This window comes from Malaya genurostris, chromosome 1, assembly GCF_030247185.1.
Source record: "Malaya genurostris strain Urasoe2022 chromosome 1, Malgen_1.1, whole genome shotgun sequence".
Classification (NCBI taxonomy): domain Eukaryota; kingdom Metazoa; phylum Arthropoda; class Insecta; order Diptera; family Culicidae; genus Malaya; species Malaya genurostris.
In genome coordinates, this window is record NC_080570.1 from 78,910,853 (window position 1) to 78,931,179 (window position 20,327).

The 20,327-nt window shown below is 38.7% G+C and overlaps 4 protein-coding genes across 17 annotated transcripts in view; 3 read left to right on the forward strand and 1 right to left on the reverse strand.

Annotated features, from left to right (window-relative positions):
- The window catches only part of LOC131440558 (protein unc-13 homolog 4B), a 128,121-nt gene that overhangs the window by 60,601 nt on the left and 47,193 nt on the right, over positions 1 to 20,327 (forward strand). The gene's annotated exons all lie outside the window — the stretch shown is intronic.
- Positions 1 to 20,327, reverse strand: part of LOC131440560 (uncharacterized) — a 92,546-nt gene that overhangs the window by 24,755 nt on the left and 47,464 nt on the right. For 4 of the 6 annotated variants that reach the window (XM_058611953.1, XM_058611952.1, XM_058611955.1 and 1 more), the window contains exon 1: positions 4,902 to 10,385. The exons of the other annotated variants lie outside the window; for them this stretch is intronic. In XM_058611953.1, the coding sequence (XP_058467936.1) occupies positions 6,925 to 10,161 (3,237 nt within the window). In that variant the 5' untranslated portion in view covers positions 10,162 to 10,385 and the 3' untranslated portion in view covers positions 4,902 to 6,924. Of the gene's footprint in view, positions 1 to 4,901; positions 10,386 to 20,327 lie in introns of those variants that run through there. 6 annotated transcript variants of the gene reach the window in all.
- On the forward strand, positions 12,042 to 14,295 carry LOC131440562 (succinate-semialdehyde dehydrogenase [NADP(+)] GabD-like). The gene is made up of 2 exons (XM_058611956.1): positions 12,042 to 12,573; positions 12,639 to 14,295. Exons 1-2 carry the CDS (start codon positions 12,259 to 12,261, stop codon positions 13,872 to 13,874), a joined length of 1,551 nt encoding a protein of 516 aa, XP_058467939.1. The 5' UTR covers positions 12,042 to 12,258; the 3' UTR covers positions 13,875 to 14,295.
- Positions 15,179 to 17,233, forward strand: LOC131440563 (succinate-semialdehyde dehydrogenase [NADP(+)] GabD-like). The gene is made up of 2 exons (XM_058611957.1): positions 15,179 to 15,511; positions 15,577 to 17,233. The coding sequence occupies exons 1-2, from the start codon at positions 15,197 to 15,199 to the stop codon at positions 16,810 to 16,812; spliced, it is 1,551 nt and encodes a 516-aa protein (XP_058467940.1). The 5' UTR covers positions 15,179 to 15,196; the 3' UTR covers positions 16,813 to 17,233.

Here is a 20,327-nt window from a genome sequence, read left to right on the forward strand (position 1 = left end):
CATCCCCACCAAAAACGTGTTGAATCAATTATCTAACATATCAAACACAAATAACCGATTGAAGCAATTGTGAAACATGACAATTATAACAAGTTTTAATTGCTACTTGGGTAATAAAAAAGACACTAAATTGTACTGGATGACCGGAAAGTGAAAGTGAGCGAACTTACTATAGTTGGGCAAGATTCTGCAGATGAGGAAGTTATCTTGCGCTGGATCCCTCATATACTTATTTAGGACTAAAAAGACGAACGAGTACATGTTTGGATGGATTATTAAACGCTTGAGACCATCATGATTACTCGACAATGGACTGAAGTCGTGCTTCGAAGCGGCACGAGTGCATAAAAGGCTGGGTTTCTGGGATTGGCATGGTATACTTTTGGAGAATTACCTCAATGCAAGTATTAGCGTGCATTAATAAAGCGATTAAATACCAATATCGCTGTGAAAGGGCCTTACATGAAGTACATGAGCATCGCAACTACGGTTATAATCAAGGGTTTAGGGCTCCAGTTACTAGCCAATCCACCTTGTTCACCTGATTTGGCCTCTTCGAACTATTATCTGTTTCCAAACCTCAAATCATCTCTGAGAAATCGATGTGATTTTCGTTCTGGAATTTTAGACCGCTACTTCCGGGACCTGATACCGAAACATGTATAGCCAGAGCAAGTTTGTATGGCCATCAACTAATATGACCTACAAATTAAGAACATGTTTTCCGTTCTCCACGAATCGGAGTAAGGGAGCTATCTCGGATCACTTCTTGAAACCTTTCACAAGTCTTGTGGATTTTTGTGTTCTAGATATGGACATTTAGAAGATCTTTGACATGTGCGACTGAAATGGCATGACAGTAAACGTTAAGAATGTAACACAATAATCTTCTCTCGTTCACATGTACAAATTTAATTTAAATACTTATTAATGATAGTTCCAGTGTCTGTTGGAAACACCGGTAAAAGGCGAACCGAAAATTATGTCCATATGCAATCCTCTGTAACATATTTTTTTATCCTAGGGCCCCTCCCGAAACGAAATCCTGGGTACGGGCTTGACCTGCATCAAATATATGTTGTGAAGAAAACGTTTAATTGCAGCTGCTAATATTATCAATTATCAATACTTATGCTTAGATTGTTGAAAAGCCCGCTGAAAAATATAGAAGTCGATAAAATTTACCTTTGGAAACGCGTAAAAAACTTTTCTGTTCATTCACGATTGAAAAAACAGCTGAGTTCTTTTGAACAATAAACTTTGTTGTATCATTACACAAATAAGACAACATATAAAATGAATCAATTTTGTTCTTAAAATAAAGATAAAGTAGAATTGAATCAACATAGATATTACCAATAAAATCAACTCTACTTTTGTTGATACACAATATATAGATGAATTATTTAAACAATAAAATCAGCTGGAACATTTATTTTTTTTCGTTTAGCAAGACCAAAATATTTATTTACATTGAACAGATATCTTTGTTATGTTGAAGGGAGAAAATGATTTGAAACAATCATATTATAGTTTGAAATTAACATGAATCAGATTTAAAAGTCTACTAACTGATTTGTTATTTTAAACAAGTTCCATTTCTCTGCTTGTATAGAGTTTAACATTTTTCTGAGAGATCTTAAGTTTTATTTGAAACCAAGTTTGTGAAAATCGGTTTAGCCGTCTCCGAGAAAAGTGAGTGCATAAATACATAAAGACGAACTGACTCGAATTTCATATGATCATCGGCGCTACAGGCCTCCATTTAAAAGTCGGCTGATCGTCCTGTAATTCCGTAACCGGAAGTCGGACCTGGATAAAAGTCAGAAGTTTTCTATGGGATTGCAAAAGTTTCCATTTGAATCTAAGTTTGTGAGTCAGTTTCACCTTAGGTGACAAAATTGAATGTAGTTGTTTTATCTTTGGAACCGGAAGTTACCTCACACAGAAAAAAAATTATGAATTTTACAGGTAACATAATTCTACAAACGATACAATTCATAACTACTTAACTTGTGAAATGTCGCAATACTGCAATCGTACAGAATTTTACAGGCTCCGAGTGTAATTTGCACTCGGCTACCAAGTGCGGCTGTATGGATTTATATGTATCAATTATTCATTTAGCAGATATGTGCTTCTCTGGCTGTCACTCGGTTCAAGTTGCGCTGTTGCTATCTATCTTTTGTTTTTATTTCATTCGATTCCAATCCATGTAATTTTCAAACCACACATTTACATGCTCTTGAATATAAATTTGTGTGAAATACGACGCTTCATTTATGTGCATCTTATAAGACATAAACTCTTAAGTTTTTTTCGAACTGTGAATGCGACTGTTTATGAAAAGAGTAATATATTTGAGTCTGATAGGGATCATTAATATTAAACGCCTAATTCTTGTTACGCTGTTCGTTCAATTCCAGCGCTGAAGGTTGAATCAACCTATGCACCTTAAACACCTCGACTTAAACGATATAGGTACATAACAGTCTTCGTAGCTACACTGAAAATAAAATCTACCTACTTTTTGACTTCTTTCTACTTAAGTTATTGAATTCAGGTTCAACCATTTCTTTTACTCGCCCTTACTATTGTTGTCAAAACACAATAAGCAAAACCACCCCGCTGTTGGGTTTGTTTGCTCAGAGTGAAATAGACTAATGACCCGTATTCAACCAGAAACTGTGTGAAACTCAACTGTGGAGTGAATAACTTACTATTGAATAGATATAACCCAGCTTAAGCATTTTTTGCTTATACCTTATGGAAGCTACTTTTAAACTATAGAATCTAAACGTAATATTTTACCCGTACACTCAGATCCTCACTTCAATGCTACGTGAAAACGTATGTGATATTTATTCTTTTATTCTTTTTCTTTGTCCATCCGTCCAACCGAACGGACGTGTTCACGGGACTCGTGTCGCAGTATATCGCGCGCGTATATATATATAAATATTTTTATAATTTTATTTAAACTTTTTTATTTCGACGCAAACGTGCAAGTAGGCACTCTTTTTTAAATAGTAATCATTTTTTAACATACCGTCGCGTAAACATGGAGAAGTGCGGAATTAGTAATTGTACTGTCTACCACAATCGCTATCTCTGGAAGTGTCACGGAAAGTGCAATCGAAAATTTCATGCAGCCTGCGTGGGAACACAGAGAAACCACGAAGAATTATTAAGGACCTTCATGGTACCTCTCTGTATTGACTGTCAGCAGGAATTTGCCGAAGAACTGCAAATGAAAAAACTTATTCATCAACAGCAGGAATTGAACCAAACAGTCCGTGCCCAAATTGAAGCAAACCATGCTTTATTCGCACAAATAAAAAGCATGAAAGTATCACATGACGCTCTCGACAGCATGGAATCTCTTTTGCTGAAGCTAGAAACGGACATAAAAAATGTAAACATTAATACATGCAACGCGGCCAGTAAAGTCATAAATCGCATTTCATCACTTTTGAATGAACGCGACGAAACTATTTTAGCTGACATAAAAACCGCCAACAAGCAACTATCCACTAAGACAGAAGTAAACTTTGAAAAAGTGTTTACTTTTTTCGAAAACAAAATTGACGGCGTGCAAACAAATATTAATGAAATAAGAAGTATCGACCCACCATGCAGCTTATTATCGAAAGAATTTTTGGACGACATCAAAGCACTGTGCAATGAAGCAATAATGAAGAAAGAGCAAGTCCCTCAAGCTCATCCATGTATTGCTGAAGAAATGGGAATCAGTGCCCAGTATGCTGAACCTTCACCGGAAGAAAAAGCTGACTCGGAAGTCACGTCAGGCTGGCGCTTCATCGGCAGCAAAAAAATATGGAAATGCGACTGGAGCGAGTATGACAAAAAACAGCGCACTCGACGACTGCAAGAAAAACAAGCAGAAAAAGCAAACCTCAGACGAAAACATCGGAAGCGGAAACAGCAAAATAATACAAATTACAGTATACGCAGTAAAAACAACAACTACACCAACAACAGCAAACACGACAACAACAACAACAACAACAACAACAGCAGCAACAACAACAACAACAACGACAATAATGTGCACTACAACAGCAACTTGAACACTAATAGTAACAATACCTGCCACAACAATAACAATAATGTGTCATTACAATATACCTTACCCTTGGACAAAGACTTACTAGCAGCTGCACGGGTTCAATTCTCCGGGAATCCAGGTGCAGATATTGCCTCAAAATTCATAAATTTTCAAAAAGGTGAAACAATCAACCCTTACAAAGGAACAAGAAGTATTCAAAACAACACTACTCCGGTCTTAGGAAGTAATGACATCGAAGCTGCACCATCCACTAACTATATGAACACATCTTCAATATCACAGAACATAAATACGTCTGCAATATCACAGGACATGAATACAGACAGCCAATTTGAAATTGATCCAATGCGTCCTCCAATTGTACGTCTTACTTCACAATCTGCAAATGGTGACGAACGCTTCTTAAAAGCAAGGCTTCGTGACCCGAAAATAATGCACGTCGTCCGTCTGTATTTGTCATACATGAAAAATCAACAACCTACAGTATGCATCGAGGGTATGACACCAACTAGTATAAAAATGCTATTAGCATCAGAAGCCTTCCAACGACACCTGACCACCTCCTACGAATCTTCATCGAAGTGCATCAGGAATATGGAATGAAACCTAAGGAAGCGCTGGCCGACCTGGACTCTTATGGGAAATTTTTGACAAGTGAACGTAGCACAGAATGAAGTCATGAACTCTTAGTCCACATTTGTATCACGTAATATCTACGTCACTTTTTGCGCAGATTCTATAGAATAATTTGGTGAAATTTATACCAGGTTCATTTAAATTGTACAGTAAAATTTATTCAATCTGAACTTACTTTTTACCAAAATTTTACTTAATAGTCACTGTTAATTCGGATTATTTTGTTTTACAAAACGCGTGTGTGGACTGTATTACGTTTTATTTTAATCTGAAAAAAAAAATTACAAGACAAATTGTTTAACTTCCGGTATGACAAGAAAATACATTATCAAGATAACAAAATAGAGCTGTGCCCTTAAAATGAGCTGCACTGACACAAAGCAGTTAGGAAATTTTCGATGAACATTCTCCCCCAGGTGAGGTAGATGCCTCAACACTATTATCGTCGATTGGAAGTACTGCGATTTTCGTTGTTGCTCTAAGGTAAGTGGCAGTACTTGTACGAACAGTTACCATCCGTGTTACACCGTCCTTTCCTGGATGTGTTTCGATGATCCGACCCAACTTCCAATGTTGCGGTGGCACATGATCTTCTTGCAGGATTACAAGCAATCCTTTTCGCAGTAAAACCGGTTCCTTGTACCATTTACCTCGTTTCTGGAGAGTAACAATATACTCGTTAGACCAACGATTCCAAAATGATTGTTTTCGTTTCTGTATCAATTGGTATCTTGATAAAGATCCATCATTCAGATGTTCGTAGTTGGGCTCTGCAACTGATGTTAATTCTCTGCCTATCAGAAAATGGCCAGGGCTAAGAGCCTCATAATCGAACGGGTCATCGTTCATAGGCATTAAGGGTCTCGAATTAAGTATCGCTTCTATTTGTACCAATAACGTATTCATTTCTTCGTACGTCAAATAACTTTCAGAAAGGGATTTGTACAGGTGATTTTTCATGCTTTTAACATTTGATTCCCAGAGGCCTCCCTGGTGCGGGGCCCTTGGAGCGATAAAATGCCAATTCGTTTCCCGTCTCTGGCAAAATTCAGTCAGTTTTTCTTCCAGTGATTGCGAATTCAACAGTCTTCTCAGCTCGATCAGTTCTTTAGATGCTCCCGTAAAATTGGTACCATTGTCCGAGTACAGATCTGATACATTGCCACGTCGACCGACAAATCGATGTAGAGCACCCATAAACCCTTCTGTCGTTAAAGATGTTACCAATTCTAGGTGAATAGCCTTTGTACTCATACAAATGAAAAGGCTAACATATGCCTTCAAGGGTACCTTAGCACGACCTTGCTTAATATACAACGGTCCTGCGTAATCCACCCCACTTCGCGAGAATGGTGGAGCAGCTGTTACTCTTACTCTAGGTAAATCTCCCATGTATTGTTCTGTCATTTTTGGTTTCATCCTAAAGCACTTAACGCACCTTCGCAATACTCGATGAATAGTTCGTTTTGCGTTGACTGGCCAAAACTTCGCCCGCACCACTGATAATAATCCATTCAAACCTAGATGAAGATGTTCGCGGTGAAGTGTCTCGATCAGAATTTCTGTGAAATGATTCTTTTCTGGCAATATAATGGGATGTTTCTGATCAGCAGAAAGATCAGAATGCCGAATGCGGCCTCCTACTCGCAGGATATACTCGTTCAAGACTGGATTCAAATTTCGTAGTTTTCCCTTAACGGACTTATTTTTCAGAATACATTCAATTTCGTCAGAATAAACAGCATGTTGCACACATTTTACCATTAATTTCAATCCATCTTCTAGATCCATCTTTGTTAGGTTTCCGGCAGAACGCTTGAGGAAGCAGCTTCTTGTCTTGCAGTTAAATATAAATCGCGCAACGTAACCAAATACACGTTGTAATTGACGATAACTACTACAACCCATTATCAACTTGTACGGGTGGTTTTCCTGTATCACTACCGGCATCACAACATCGCAAAGTTCTTCATTAACTTCTACTTCGATATTGTATTCGTTTTTGTACCCTTCGTACGTTTGTAGGAATGATGGCCCATGCCACCATAAATCATGACTCATCAACTCCTTGGGATATAAGCCTCTGGATACGAGGTCCGCAGGATTCGATTTCGAGGGCACATGTCTCCAATTAGCATTAGGTTGATGTTTATGTATTTTTACGACATGATTCCGAACAAAAACTGAAGTTTCAGGTTTCAGCCGTTGTAACCAACAAATAACGTCTTCGAATCGGACCACAAAAACACTTGTTCTGGTTCGACATCTAAAGCTTCACTGACTGCTTTCATGTGGCATGCCAATAATAAAGCAGCACATAGTTCCAGACGAGGTATAGTCATCTCAGCAGGCGTGGCATCTGGTTTGACATTTCGTTGCAACTCCTTCATCGGTGCAACTCTAGATTTTGCACAAATCAATTTCAAATCAGCCTTTCCACATTTTTTTAGGTTTCGTATATAGATGCAGCAACCATAGGCTACAGCCGATGCGTCAGCAAACCCGTGCAACTCCATTTTATCAGTAGATTCAGTGGTAACACATCGGTCGATTTTTGCTGTTCCAATATCAATAAGCTCGGTACGGAATCGATTCCACGAATGCAGATATTTCTTAGGTATTAGTTCATCCCAATCTTTTTCATCTTTCCATAGTTGCTGCATTAGTAATTTAGGAAGAAGCACCGTCGGAGCAAGTAACCCGAGTGGATCGAAAATTTTTGCCATTTCTGATAAGACTTGACGCTTCGTAGGATTCTTCAAATTCTCAGACATTGGTAATACACGAAACATAAATTGGTCGTCAGTTGGATTCCAATACAAACCAAGTGTCTTTATCACACCGTTGATGTCGGAATCTTCAAATCTCATCAGTTTCTCTTGCGCTTCCAGTGGAATATCCTCTAACAGCCTTGGATCATTCGCACACCACTTGTGAAGTCCAAAACCACCTCTGCCAAGCAATGCGATCAAATCTTTCTGTAATTCTATTGCTTCATCCAATGAGTTGGCTCCAGTCAAGACATCATCAATGTAAAACGACTTCTTTGCTAATGCACTAGCTTTTGGAAAATTGAGCCTTTCATCATCTGCCAGCTGATTTAATGCTCGTGTCGCCAAGAACGGTGCTGCGGCCGTTCCATAAGTAACCGTATTTAGCTCAATCTCCTTCAACGGATCTAAAGCAGCTTTTCTGAAAAGAATTCGCTGATACTTTCTGTGTTGTTCATGCACTAAAACTTGACGATACATTTTTGGCACGTCCGCCGAAAAAGCGAATTTAAATGTTCTGAACCGTAGCATGATATCAAAGAGACTGCTTTGAACTGTGGGACCAACCTTCATGACATCGTTTAATGAAATTCCGGTCTCACTTTTTGCAGAAGCGTCGAACACAACTCTGAGTTTTGTTGAAGAGCTGTTCGGCTTTAAAACACAATGGTGAGGAAGGAAATAGGCAGACTTTGAACGTGTTCTATCATTTTGGTCTATCTCCACACAGTGACCCAATGCCAGGTATTCATCAATAAAATTATCATACATATTTTTCATCATCGGATTCTGAACCAATCTTTTTTCCAGAAATTCAAAACGTCTTTTTGCTTGCATCCGAGATTCGCCCAGATCGCAAATATTGTCTCGAAAGGGTAGCATAACAACGTATCTTCCATCGGCAGTACGTGTGTGTGTTCTCTTAAAGTGAACTTCGCAGTCATTGTCCGGATCTACTTGTTCATTCGACACTTGCTCATCAATTTTCCAGAACTGCTTCAACAGTTCGTATAAATTTGATTCATCTTCAGCATCGGGAATAATTTGACATATTCGCACGGAATTTGTGGATCCCTCCTCTTCGAGGACTGGACCGGCAACTAACCAACCCAAAACACTGTCTTGAAGCAACGGAAGATCATTAGACATTCTGGTTTTGCCTGATTGAAGCAACTCGTAAAACATTTCTGCGCCAATCAACATATCAACACGGCTTGGATCGTTGAACTTTCTGTCAGCTAGTACAATATCGCTAGGAATTGGCCATCTTGAAATATCTATTTTCTTCGTTGGTAATGTACCAGTCACCCGTGGAACTATTAAATACTCCAAATTACACTCATAGTCCATTGCCATGGATTTTAGTTTTGCCTGTACTTTGAATTTGACCTTGGACTTCATTCCATTCACGCCTACCACTGGAATGTTTACCATTTTTTTTGGAAGACTTAACAAATCAGCCATTCTCTCAGACAAGAAATTCGCCATGGCACCAGAATCAAGAAGTGCTCGACACTGATGAGCCATACCACACATATCAATTAATTCAACCACCGCTGTCGCTAACAAAACCTGCTTCATTGAACTTGGAATTACGCACTTTGCCGTTATCAATGGTTTTGCACTAGAATCTGCTCCTAATTCATTTTCTGATTTTTTCAATTCGTTGGACACCGCTGGTTTGTGTTCCTCCGGGTGCATCAAACTATGATGCTTTTTTGAACATGATGTACAAGCTTGATTGGACTTGCAGTTCGCGGTTCTGTGACCCTTCTTTAGGCAAGAAAAACATAAGCCGACTTGTTTGGCTTTTTCGTAACGACCGTTGATACCCATTTTTTTGAATACGTCACAATTGTCTACGACATGACTCAATTCACAAATCGGACAACTGTTGAACTTCTGAACAAGCACTGAATGCGTTTTACTAGCTATCACATTGCTTTTCGGTTTTTCATTTGCTGCTTTAGTTTTCGATATCCCTGACATTTGCTCACACCGTTCTAGTACATAGCTACGTTTGCGTAGAAAGGCAATCGTATCTTTATAGTTTGGTGATTCTCCGTGCTCTATAGTCGACTCCCAACACTTTCTTGTTTCAGAGTCCAGTTTGGTGGTCAACAATGTTATGATTATTACTTCCGACATACCGTCCATTTTTAGCTCATGAAATTCCAGAGAACCAACCCGTTTCTCACAGTTATCAATTAATGTTTTTAACTCCTGTGCCGATTCCTTGGTCATTGGTTTTAAATTCAAAAGTTTCATCACATGACCATGTAGCACCATTGGTAGATTCTCAAACCTATCAGTTAGGATCTTCCAAGCACCCTCATAATTATTATCATTTATAGTCTGTTGGTCGATAGCACCTTGAGCCTTTCCCACCAAAGATTTGTCTAAATAGTGCAGTTTTGTAGCGGGAGAATCCGTGACACATTTGTTGACGATATCGCAAAACATTGACTTGAATCTGAACCAATTTTCATAGTTTCCGTCGAATGTCGGCAAAGGTGTGTTCTGCAACAAAAGAGACGGAATACGTGGCGAAACAACACTGCTGCCACCTGCACCATCATTCGAAATATTCTTAATCATCGACAATTGGTGCTGTTTATCTGCTGTTAAGCTCGCCTGTTTTTCTTCATCATGCTTCGCGATCATCTTGCACAGTGCTATACGGACGAACTCATAAGTTTCTTCGAAATCAATAAATTGTTTCTCATGTTCTTTTCTTCTAGAAGGATCCGTCAAATAAATTCGGTTTTGGAAATCGCTATATTCAGTGTATGCCGCATCTACAGTTCGCACGTATAAATTCAAAGCGTGTATATCAAATTTATTGTAATCAAAATCGGCTCGTGCTATTGCTTGCCTAATCCTGTTTACTTTACCCTCAGTCGAAAGACAACATTGAATTAAAGCGTCAACAGTATCCGCCATCTTCGCTGCCACTTCACGAACCAATTGCTGTTCTTTTTGCTCCTTAACCGTCAACGTTGGAGAATGAACTACTTTTACGTTATTCAATGTACTAAGCGGCGATGATGTGAACAGCGTCTTTTTTGCACTTGCTGACCGTAACAGCATTCCACTTTAATTTTATATTTCACAAGCTAGTATTTGATCGTTTTCCTAGGCCTATGCCATCCAGAATCAATTCGTTCACACCGATTCGTGTGTCGATCCAATAACTTTGCCTTACCGGCAATCTTTTTTCGATGATCTCAATCACCAAATCAAAACATTTCCCGTTTCGTGCACAAACAGGAATCAACAACTTAGTCTCCTATGTCTCAATTCAATATCCGGCTTGATATTGACCAAATGTTAATTCGGATTATTTTGTTTTACAAAACGCGTGTGTGGACTGTATTACGTTTTATTTTAATCTGAAAAAAAAATTACAAGACAAATTGTTTAACTTCCGGTATGACAAGAAAATACATTATCAAGATAACAAAATAGAGCTGTGCCCTTAAAATGAGCTGCACTGACACAAAGCAGTTAGGAAATTTTCGATGAACAGTCACATTATTTTCATGTAATTGTTACTATAAAGTTCTATATTGAATTTTAATAACGTATATTGGTACTAAAAACTAATAGCTTACATGGTCTATTGGACATAACATTGCGATAAATTTTGGTTCGCACGCAGATATTTTGAAAATTTTACTTTTAAATGACATAAAATTTCGTTTCTGTTGAATCACTAGTGAAAAATATCAGAAATTCAGAACGTATTCTTCTAAATGTATGATCTGATCCTTTCTCCGGGGTAGCTAAACTGAAACAAACATTGTTCCCTTTAAGGAATGAATTCAGCTGAAACTAGTAGATCAAGATGTGATAGATGTGCTGGAACACAATCTGGAGGTTTTGCCTTTTGAACTTCGCTGTAGAAAAACAAAACAAAATTGAATTGAGTTTCAGTTTCGTATTTTTGGAGCACAGAATTCGCGTAATACTAATTGGTCATACAAATAAGTTGTTGGGGATTGGTTTCGTAAAGCCATTTAGTAAACTGGCTTATAAATTATACTTCTGCTTTGTACTAATATTAGATCAGAAAGTATAATAAAAATTAGCTAGTCTTCATAACTGTCGTCAAAATCAATGAGCAAGTATTTATCCTAAAATCAATGTGATAAATACCTCAGAAGGGTCAAAAGGAATTTTGCCTATATCGTTTGTTATAGGTTTTTCAACTGACGTCATATTGCGAGCACATTCATTTCATATTCAATCATGATCCGATAATTGTTAAGAAGATCATGTAAACTCCGATGACAAAGCCATTATTGGAATCTACGTGTTTTTTCCTATAAGGCCAACGTGTGAATTTTTTTGAGTGTACTGAGTGAGAGACTGTTCAACGATCATGCGCATTAGACATCTGACGCTCTGGTATATTGAATTTTTCTCTGAGAAAACATCAATTCGTTCTTCTATCACGCACGTGAACGTTTTTACTCAAACTAACAGTGCCGAGAATAGAAGTAGATTGAAAATAATAACTGGTAATATATATGACCTTGTCACACATGATTTTGACAGTTCGTTCAGTTGAGATTTTCATTCAGGTCGTAGTAGTTGCATTTTGGGCATTTTGAGTTGAATTTCTTGTCAGTGAAAGTTACTGTCATCTATCGATCTTGTCAATACAACATTAGATCTGTGCTTGTGTGCACAAGTTATCGAAACTGCCATTGAGCAAGATTCGTTTTTCCTTATTAGATCAATAACCGCTGTGTTATCATGGCTACTTTGTTACTGGGTCGATTCGCGCTGAACCGTGCAGTGAATTTGGGGTTGACCAGAATAATCGGCAACAGTCTAAATCGGCGTACCATGCACCTTCATCAAAATCATGCATTTATCAATGGTAAATGGGTTGGAGCACGAAGTGGTTTAACGTTTGATGTTACAAACCCCGCCAATGAACAAGTTCTGGGAACAGTACCGGACATGGATATAAACGACGTAAATGATGCTATCGATGCTGCGCATAATGCTTTTTATGATAAGAAATGGCACAATAGTACGGCTAAAGATAGAGCGGCTCTACTGAAGGTTTGCATTAATAAGAATAATTGTGAGATCATGCTATGCAAAATAATTTGCTTCAATCATTGTAGAAATGGTTTCAACTATTGGAAAAAAACCGTAAAGAGATTGCTCTAATTATGACCGCAGAATCTGGAAAACCAATCGCGGAATCCGAAGGAGAAATCACATATGGAAATTCTTTTGTTGAGTGGTTTGCCGAAGAAGCTCGTCGCGTTTATGGTGAAATTGTTCCTACGCCCCAGTCAAATCGACAGATGATGCTGGTGAAGCAACCGATTGGTGTGGCAGGATTGATCACGCCTTGGAATTTTCCACATGCCATGATAACTCGTAAGGCATCCGCAGCTATTGCTGCCGGTTGTACTGTGGTAATCAAACCAGCCGAGGACACTCCTTTAACAGCATTAGCATTAACAAAACTGGCAGAGGAAGCTGGATTTCCGAAGGGAGTGCTTAATGTTGTTACTAGCAGTCGTAAAAATGCTGCTAGTGTAGGGAAACTGCTCTGCCAAAGTGAGAAGGTCGCAGCAATCTCGTTTACTGGTTCAACGGAAGTTGGTAAACTACTGTATAAACAATGTGCAAATGGAATTAAAAGAATCGGATTGGAACTGGGCGGAAATGCTCCATTTATTGTATTTAAATCAGCTGATTTGGATAAAGCGGTAATTGGAGCTATGAATTCCAAATTTAGAAACTGCGGCCAAACTTGTATATCGGCAAACAGATTTTTAATTCAGGATGAAGTTCATGATGAATTTATCTCTCGTTTGACAGAGAAGATAAAAGCACTAAAAATTGGAGATGGCAGTCACGATGGAGTGCAAATCGGTCCGTTAATAAATCATGCACAAATCAATAAGGTGACCCAATTCGTAGAGGACGCAAAACAAAAAGGAGCTAATGTGGTATTAGGTGGTCGTCAGCTTTCCGAGCACGGTGCGCTATATTTCGAGCCCACGATTGTATCCCACCTTCGAGATGACATGAAGTTATATAGAGAAGAGATTTTTGGACCAGTGGTATCAATTATTCGTTTCAAAACTGAAGAAGAAGCATTACAAATAGCTAATGCAACTCAAAGAGGTCTGGCTGGTTACTTTTACAGCAATGATTTGAATCAAGTGTTTAGAATTTCAAAGCTGCTGGAAACCGGAATGATTGGCGTTAACGAAGGATTGATATCGGCTGCGGAAGCAGCTTTTGGTGGAATTAAAGAATCTGGAATAGGAAGAGAAGGTTCCAAGTACGGAATTGATGAATATGTGTACATCAAATATTTGTGCTATGGCGGTCTAGAATGAATCTTACCGTGCGAAGAAGCTTAAGCTAGAAGACTAGAAATATATTGATTAGGTGTATGTCATATGTGATAATTCCAATGATAATCACCTGAACAATAAGGATTCCTCGTACATTCTATTTCAATAATTGCGAAATTGCAGTGTAATGTTGATATTTAGATTATTTCTACGAGTCTAGTGTAGTGTAAGTCAATTCAGTACAAGATTTTTTCAGATGGCGTGAGCGGAAGTATAATAAAGCATTGTTACGCTCGTCAGAACTGAATTGCTTTGCTCAAATTGAAATGATATATTGCATTCGGTTCATTATAACAGTTTGATGCAACTGCGTTTGTTCCAGTCTTCCAATTATATTGTAAGGCTTTAGGTATACCAAAGAATGTGAATATCAAACGAAATATAGTTCCAAATTAAAGTAAAACTATGAGTTTCATTTATTTACGATTTTGAACCGCACAAATACTACATGAAATCATTTTGCAAACTTTTTTTGTTTGTATTATAAAGTTTCTAACATTAAGGTCATTCGCCTCTTCTGTCCAGAAAAAATTTCTGACCCTATGTGCGGAGTTGGGAATCGATCCCAGGCGGGCTGCGTGAAAGGCATCGGCTAACCCATAACGCTATATTTCGTAAGGCAATATATAGTATTTTGAACCTAATAAATTTCAACTACATTCACAACGGTTAGTATGTAATGAAATATATTACTACTAGTTTTCTTAAATGTCATATTAGTATTACGGTATTCATTAGCTAATGTACTCAAAAACACTGGTTTTATCAAACGATTAGCTGCTATAAATTACATTTAAAAAATCTGTTTAAGCTGTACACACACTATTGTAACTATTTTAGGTTTGTTTGTATCAATACATCGAGTTCGATACAAAAGAGATGTGCGTCTAACGTGTAGCGTTTGGACATAAGTCTGAACATCACACAAATGAAATCTCTACTCACATTCAGTCCCCTAAACCATGTCTTAGTCGTACCATGCCCCCTGAACCTTCGGGAATAATTGAGTGCATCCACCGACCCAGATCATTTTCATCCCAAGAAGCTTACCCGTTGGCAAGATGCAGGTTCTTGAAGCCTAAATGAAACCGAAACATTATTGTTGGACATACCAAATCCAGTAGCCTCTTCAATTCGTGATCCGTCCGTGTGAAACATATTCTCAGAATTAATATGCTTGAACTTAATTGAAAATGTTTTTGGGATTTCCGTCGAGCGTAGGTGATCCGCGATTTCACGCACTTCGCACTACATGGATGTGTCGAAAAATAAAGTTGAGTCAGGGACATTAAGGATTGAAAGTTATGGCTACTTTGTTACTGGGTCGATTCGCGCTGAACCGTGCAGTGAATTTGGGGTTGACCAGAATGATCGGCAACAGTCTAAATCGGCGTACCATGCACCTTCATCAAAATCATGCATTTATCAATGGTAAATGGGTTGGAGCACGAAGTGGTTTAACGTTTGATGTTACAAACCCCGCCAATGAACAAGTTCTGGGAACAGTACCGGACATGGATATAAACGACGTAAATGATGCTATCGATGCTGCGCATAATGCTTTTTATGATAAGAAATGGCACAATAGTACGGCTAAAGATAGAGCGGCTCTACTGAAGGTTTGCATTAATAAGAATAATTGTGAGATCATGCTATGCAAAATAATTTGCTTCAATCATTGTAGAAATGGTTTCAACTATTGGAAAAAAACCGTAAAGAGATTGCTCTAATTATGACCGCAGAATCTGGAAAACCAATCGCGGAATCCGAAGGAGAAATCACATATGGAAATTCTTTTGTTGAGTGGTTTGCCGAAGAAGCTCGTCGCGTTTATGGTGAAATTGTTCCTACGCCCCAGTCAAATCGGCAGATGATGCTGGTGAAGCAACCGATTGGTGTGGCAGGATTGATCACGCCTTGGAATTTTCCACATGCCATGATAACTCGTAAGGCATCCGCAGCTATTGCTGCCGGTTGTACTGTGGTAATCAAACCAGCCGAGGACACTCCTTTAACAGCATTAGCATTAACAAAACTGGCAGAGGAAGCTGGATTTCCGAAGGGAGTGCTTAATGTTGTTACTAGCAGTCGTAAAAATGCTGCTAGTGTAGGGAAACTGCTCTGCCAAAGTGAGAAGGTCGCAGCAATCTCGTTTACTGGTTCAACGGAAGTTGGTAAACTACTGTATAAACAATGTGCAAATGGAATTAAAAGAATCGGATTGGAACTGGGCGGAAATGCTCCATTTATTGTATTTAAATCAGCTGATTTGGATAAAGCGGTAATTGGAGCTATGAATTCCAAATTTAGAAACTGCGGCCAAACTTGTATATCGGCAAACAGATTTTTAATTCAGGATGAAGTTCATGATGAATTTATCTCTCGTTTGACAGAGAAGATAAAAGCACTAAAAATTGGAGATGGCAGTCACGATGGAGTGCAAATCGGTCCGTTAATAAATCATGCACAAATCAATAAGGTGACCCAATTCGTAGAGGACGCAAAACAAAAAGGAGCTAATGTGGTATTAGGTGGTCGTCAGCTTTCCGAGCACGGTGCGCTATATTTCGAGCCCACGATTGTATCCCACCTTCGAGATGACATGAAGTTATATAGAGAAGAGATTTTTGGACCAGTGGTATCAATTATTCGTTTCAAAACTGAAGAAGAAGCATTACAAATAGCTAATGCAACTCAAAGAGGTCTGGCTGGTTACTTTTACAGCAATGATTTGAATCAAGTGTTTAGAATTTCAAAGCTGCTGGAAACCGGAATGATTGGCGTTAACGAAGGATTGATATCGGCTGCGGAAGCAGCTTTTGGTGGAATTAAAGAATCTGGAATAGGAAGAGAAGGTTCCAAGTACGGAATTGATGAATATGTGTACATCAAATATTTGTGCTATGGCGGTCTAGAATGAATCTTACCGTGCGAAGAAGCTTAAGCTAGAAGACTAGAAATATATTGATTAGGTGTATGTCATATGTGATAATTCCAATGATAATCACCTGAACAATAAGGATTCCTCGTACATTCTATTTCAATAATTGCGAAATTGCAGTGTAATGTTGATATTTAGATTATTTCTACGAGTCTAGTGTAGTGTAAGTCAATTCAGTACAAGATTTTTTCAGATGGCGTGAGCGGAAGTATAATAAAGCATTGTTACGCTCGTCAGAACTGAATTGCTTTGCTCAAATTGAAATGATATATTGCATTCGGTTCATTATAACAGTTTGATGCAACTGCGTTTGTTCCAGTCTTCCAATTATATTGTAAGGCTTTAGGTATACCAAAGAATGTGAATATCAAACGAAATATAGTTCCAAATTAAAGTAAAACTATGAGTTTCATTTATTTACGATTTTGAACCGCACAAATACTACATGAAATCATTTTGCAAACTTTTTTTGTTTGTATTATAAAGTTTCTAACATTAAGGTCATTCGCCTCTTCTGTCCAGAAAAAATTTCTGACCCTATGTGCGGAGTTGGGAATCGATCCCAGGCGGGCTGCGTGAAAGGCATCGGCTAACCCATAACGCTATATTTCGTAAGGCAATATATAGTATTTTGAACCTAATAAATTTCAACTACATTCACAACGGTTAGTATGTAATGAAATATATTACTACTAGTTTTCTTAAATGTCATATTAGTATTACGGTATTCATTAGCTAATGTACTCAAAAACACTGGTTTTATCAAACGATTAGCTGCTATAAATTACATTTAAAAAATCTGTTTAAGCTGTACACACACTATTGTAACTATTTTAGGTTTGTTTGTATCAATACATCGAGTTCGATACAAAAGAGATGTGCGTCTAACGTGTAGCGTTTGGACATAAGTCTGAACATCACACAAATGAAATCTCTACTCACATTCAGTCCCCTAAACCATGTCTTAGTCGTACCATGCCCCCTGAACCTTCGGGAATAATTGAGTGCATCCACCGACCCAGATCATTTTCATCCCAAGAAGCTTACCCGTTGGCAAGATGCAGGTTCTTGAAGCCTAAATGAAACCGAAACATTATTGTTGGACATACCAAATCCAGTAGCCTCTTCAATTCGTGATCCGTCCGTGTGAAACATATTCTCAGAATTAATATGCTTGAACTTAATTGAAAATGTTTTTGGGATTTCCGTCGAGCGTAGGTGATCCGCGATTTCACGCACTTCGCACTACATGGATGTGTCGAAAAATAAAGTTGAGTCAGGGACATTAAGGATTGAAAGTTATTGTGTTGAACACACCGCACGGCTAGCTCACCTCTTATTTTGTCTCAGGGTCGGCCACGTACTCGAGAGGACTCAGAACACCATACTCACCCGGGGTTTTGTCTTTAAGAGATCACGCGCTGAACAATAGTAGACCATCCAAATCAAAGGAATTGACTCTCTTATTTTTTTAAGGAAAAGAAAATTAAATAAATTTTACAATTTTATTGAATGGCCAAATTTGCACGGTTGCGGCGCCGATCGTTGAACGTTGGGGCCCTTGGTGGTCTTCCCGAGGTGTTGATCAAGGAAAGGAGAGATAGAGAGAGTAACATACCTTGTTACTGCTGGTTTGTTCGTTGACTCGCAGGTGTCATTGGTGACGGTAATTCCAGAGAGTGTCCGGGTTGACTGTTTGTCTCGGGGTCTGGGTTCCGAGAATACCAGCTGAATGCACGTGGAGACTCTAAGTCAGGCGGTGGGTGGGTTTAACCAATTTCGCTAGTTCGGTGTCCGGGAATCCTGGCTGGCTACTCGGTACGTGGTGGCTCGAAGACCAGTGATGGGTTTGGTAAATTTCGCCGGTTCGGTGTCCAGGAATACTAGTCAGCTGCTCGGCACGTGGTAACTTGAATACCGGTAGTGGTTTAGACCAACTTGCGGGTCCGGAGAAGGTCGAACGTAGTTTCGGGCGGATAGTCGAATAGGACGTCGACAAACGGCCCAGCAGGTTCCGAAGTGTCCACACGACGCAAGACGAAATCCAAAATTTTTGATGATTACACGAGATGTGTGGCTTTCCTACAGCTCGTTCACTTACTAGGGTCTGTCAGGCTTCTTAATAAATCAAACTTCTCGTTAGTACTGACGCTTACCGACTGATCCCGAGCCCTCCAGCTTATCCTTCATATCACCTATCTCTCTCTTTTTTTTAGTTCTCTCTCTCCCTCTCTCTATCCTTAATTCCGGAAACAGTGGTTCTGCTGATAATTTATCCTCTCCATCCTATCGTCGAATCGGTTAGTAGGTTTTATCGGTTGAAAACATTTAGGGTAACCACCTATAACTATTGCGTGTTCATTATCTACCTAGATTGTCACCATTCAGGAAGAAACGACTGCGTCGTTGGGATAGGCTACCGTTCCTGATGGGAACTGGTACTAGGCCCCAACGCCTGGTATGGACGTTCCGGGGTGGGTACTGAAGACCTCTTTTACCTCCAACGTATTCATCTAGCAGGATATTCGAAGCTCCCTGAATGCTGACAAACTAGGCAGATTTCAATAGAACTCATCGTAGTTTATCGGTTTTTGTTTTATGTTAGTTCGGGTTAGTATTGAACTTACTCTATGTTAAACAAAAAATACAAATATAATTGAAGAAAACTTTATAAGCTAACAACAATGAAAGAGAGTCAAAAGAAAAAATAGCAAAAATTTACATTATCTTAAAATCTAAAGCTAAATCTTATTGTCTATTTTTATATATACAACTTTGGATGGAATTTTATTGTTACGAAAATTGTTCGGTAACAATCTTCCCCGGGTACGGGTAGAAAAATTTATCATGTAATTTTCCGTCATATCAATCATCCCTTCTGATATCGGCCGTCTCTACGATCTGGCGAACGCAGTGAAACTGGATCAATATATTTTAACCACTGTCTTTTGAGAACTCCTTTAACCACAGTAAGTCTCCGAATATGTGCATACATCTCATTCCTTCATTTATCATTCCTCTCTATTATCTTTCCATTTTCACGAATTTTCTATTGCTTACTCTTCTGTTCTGAACTGAAGAAAACTTATGCTCGTAACCTATATTCTCATTCACACCTATTCATTCACTCTTCCCGCACAATGGACGCGTCCTCCATAATCAGTCATTCCTTTCGCCTATCATTCAACCGCATTCACTATAAACCTATCCTAAACATACACTAACCATTTCTTTAGAGACAAAATCTATATATACTATCTCCTAAAGACACATATCTACCCGTAACACATACGGAAGGCACAGTATTGTTACTACCTTTTCATAGTATATTACAGTGGTACGAATAATACCCGATTCAGTTGGGGTCATAAGGCATCATCATTGAATTTTGTTCAACTCCGCGCAGTTTCCAGAACTCGTTTTGTATAGAATGAGGGCCTGCTACTGACCATCATCGTCCAGTAGACTCCGGTCTCCAGCAAATGAATCGAGGT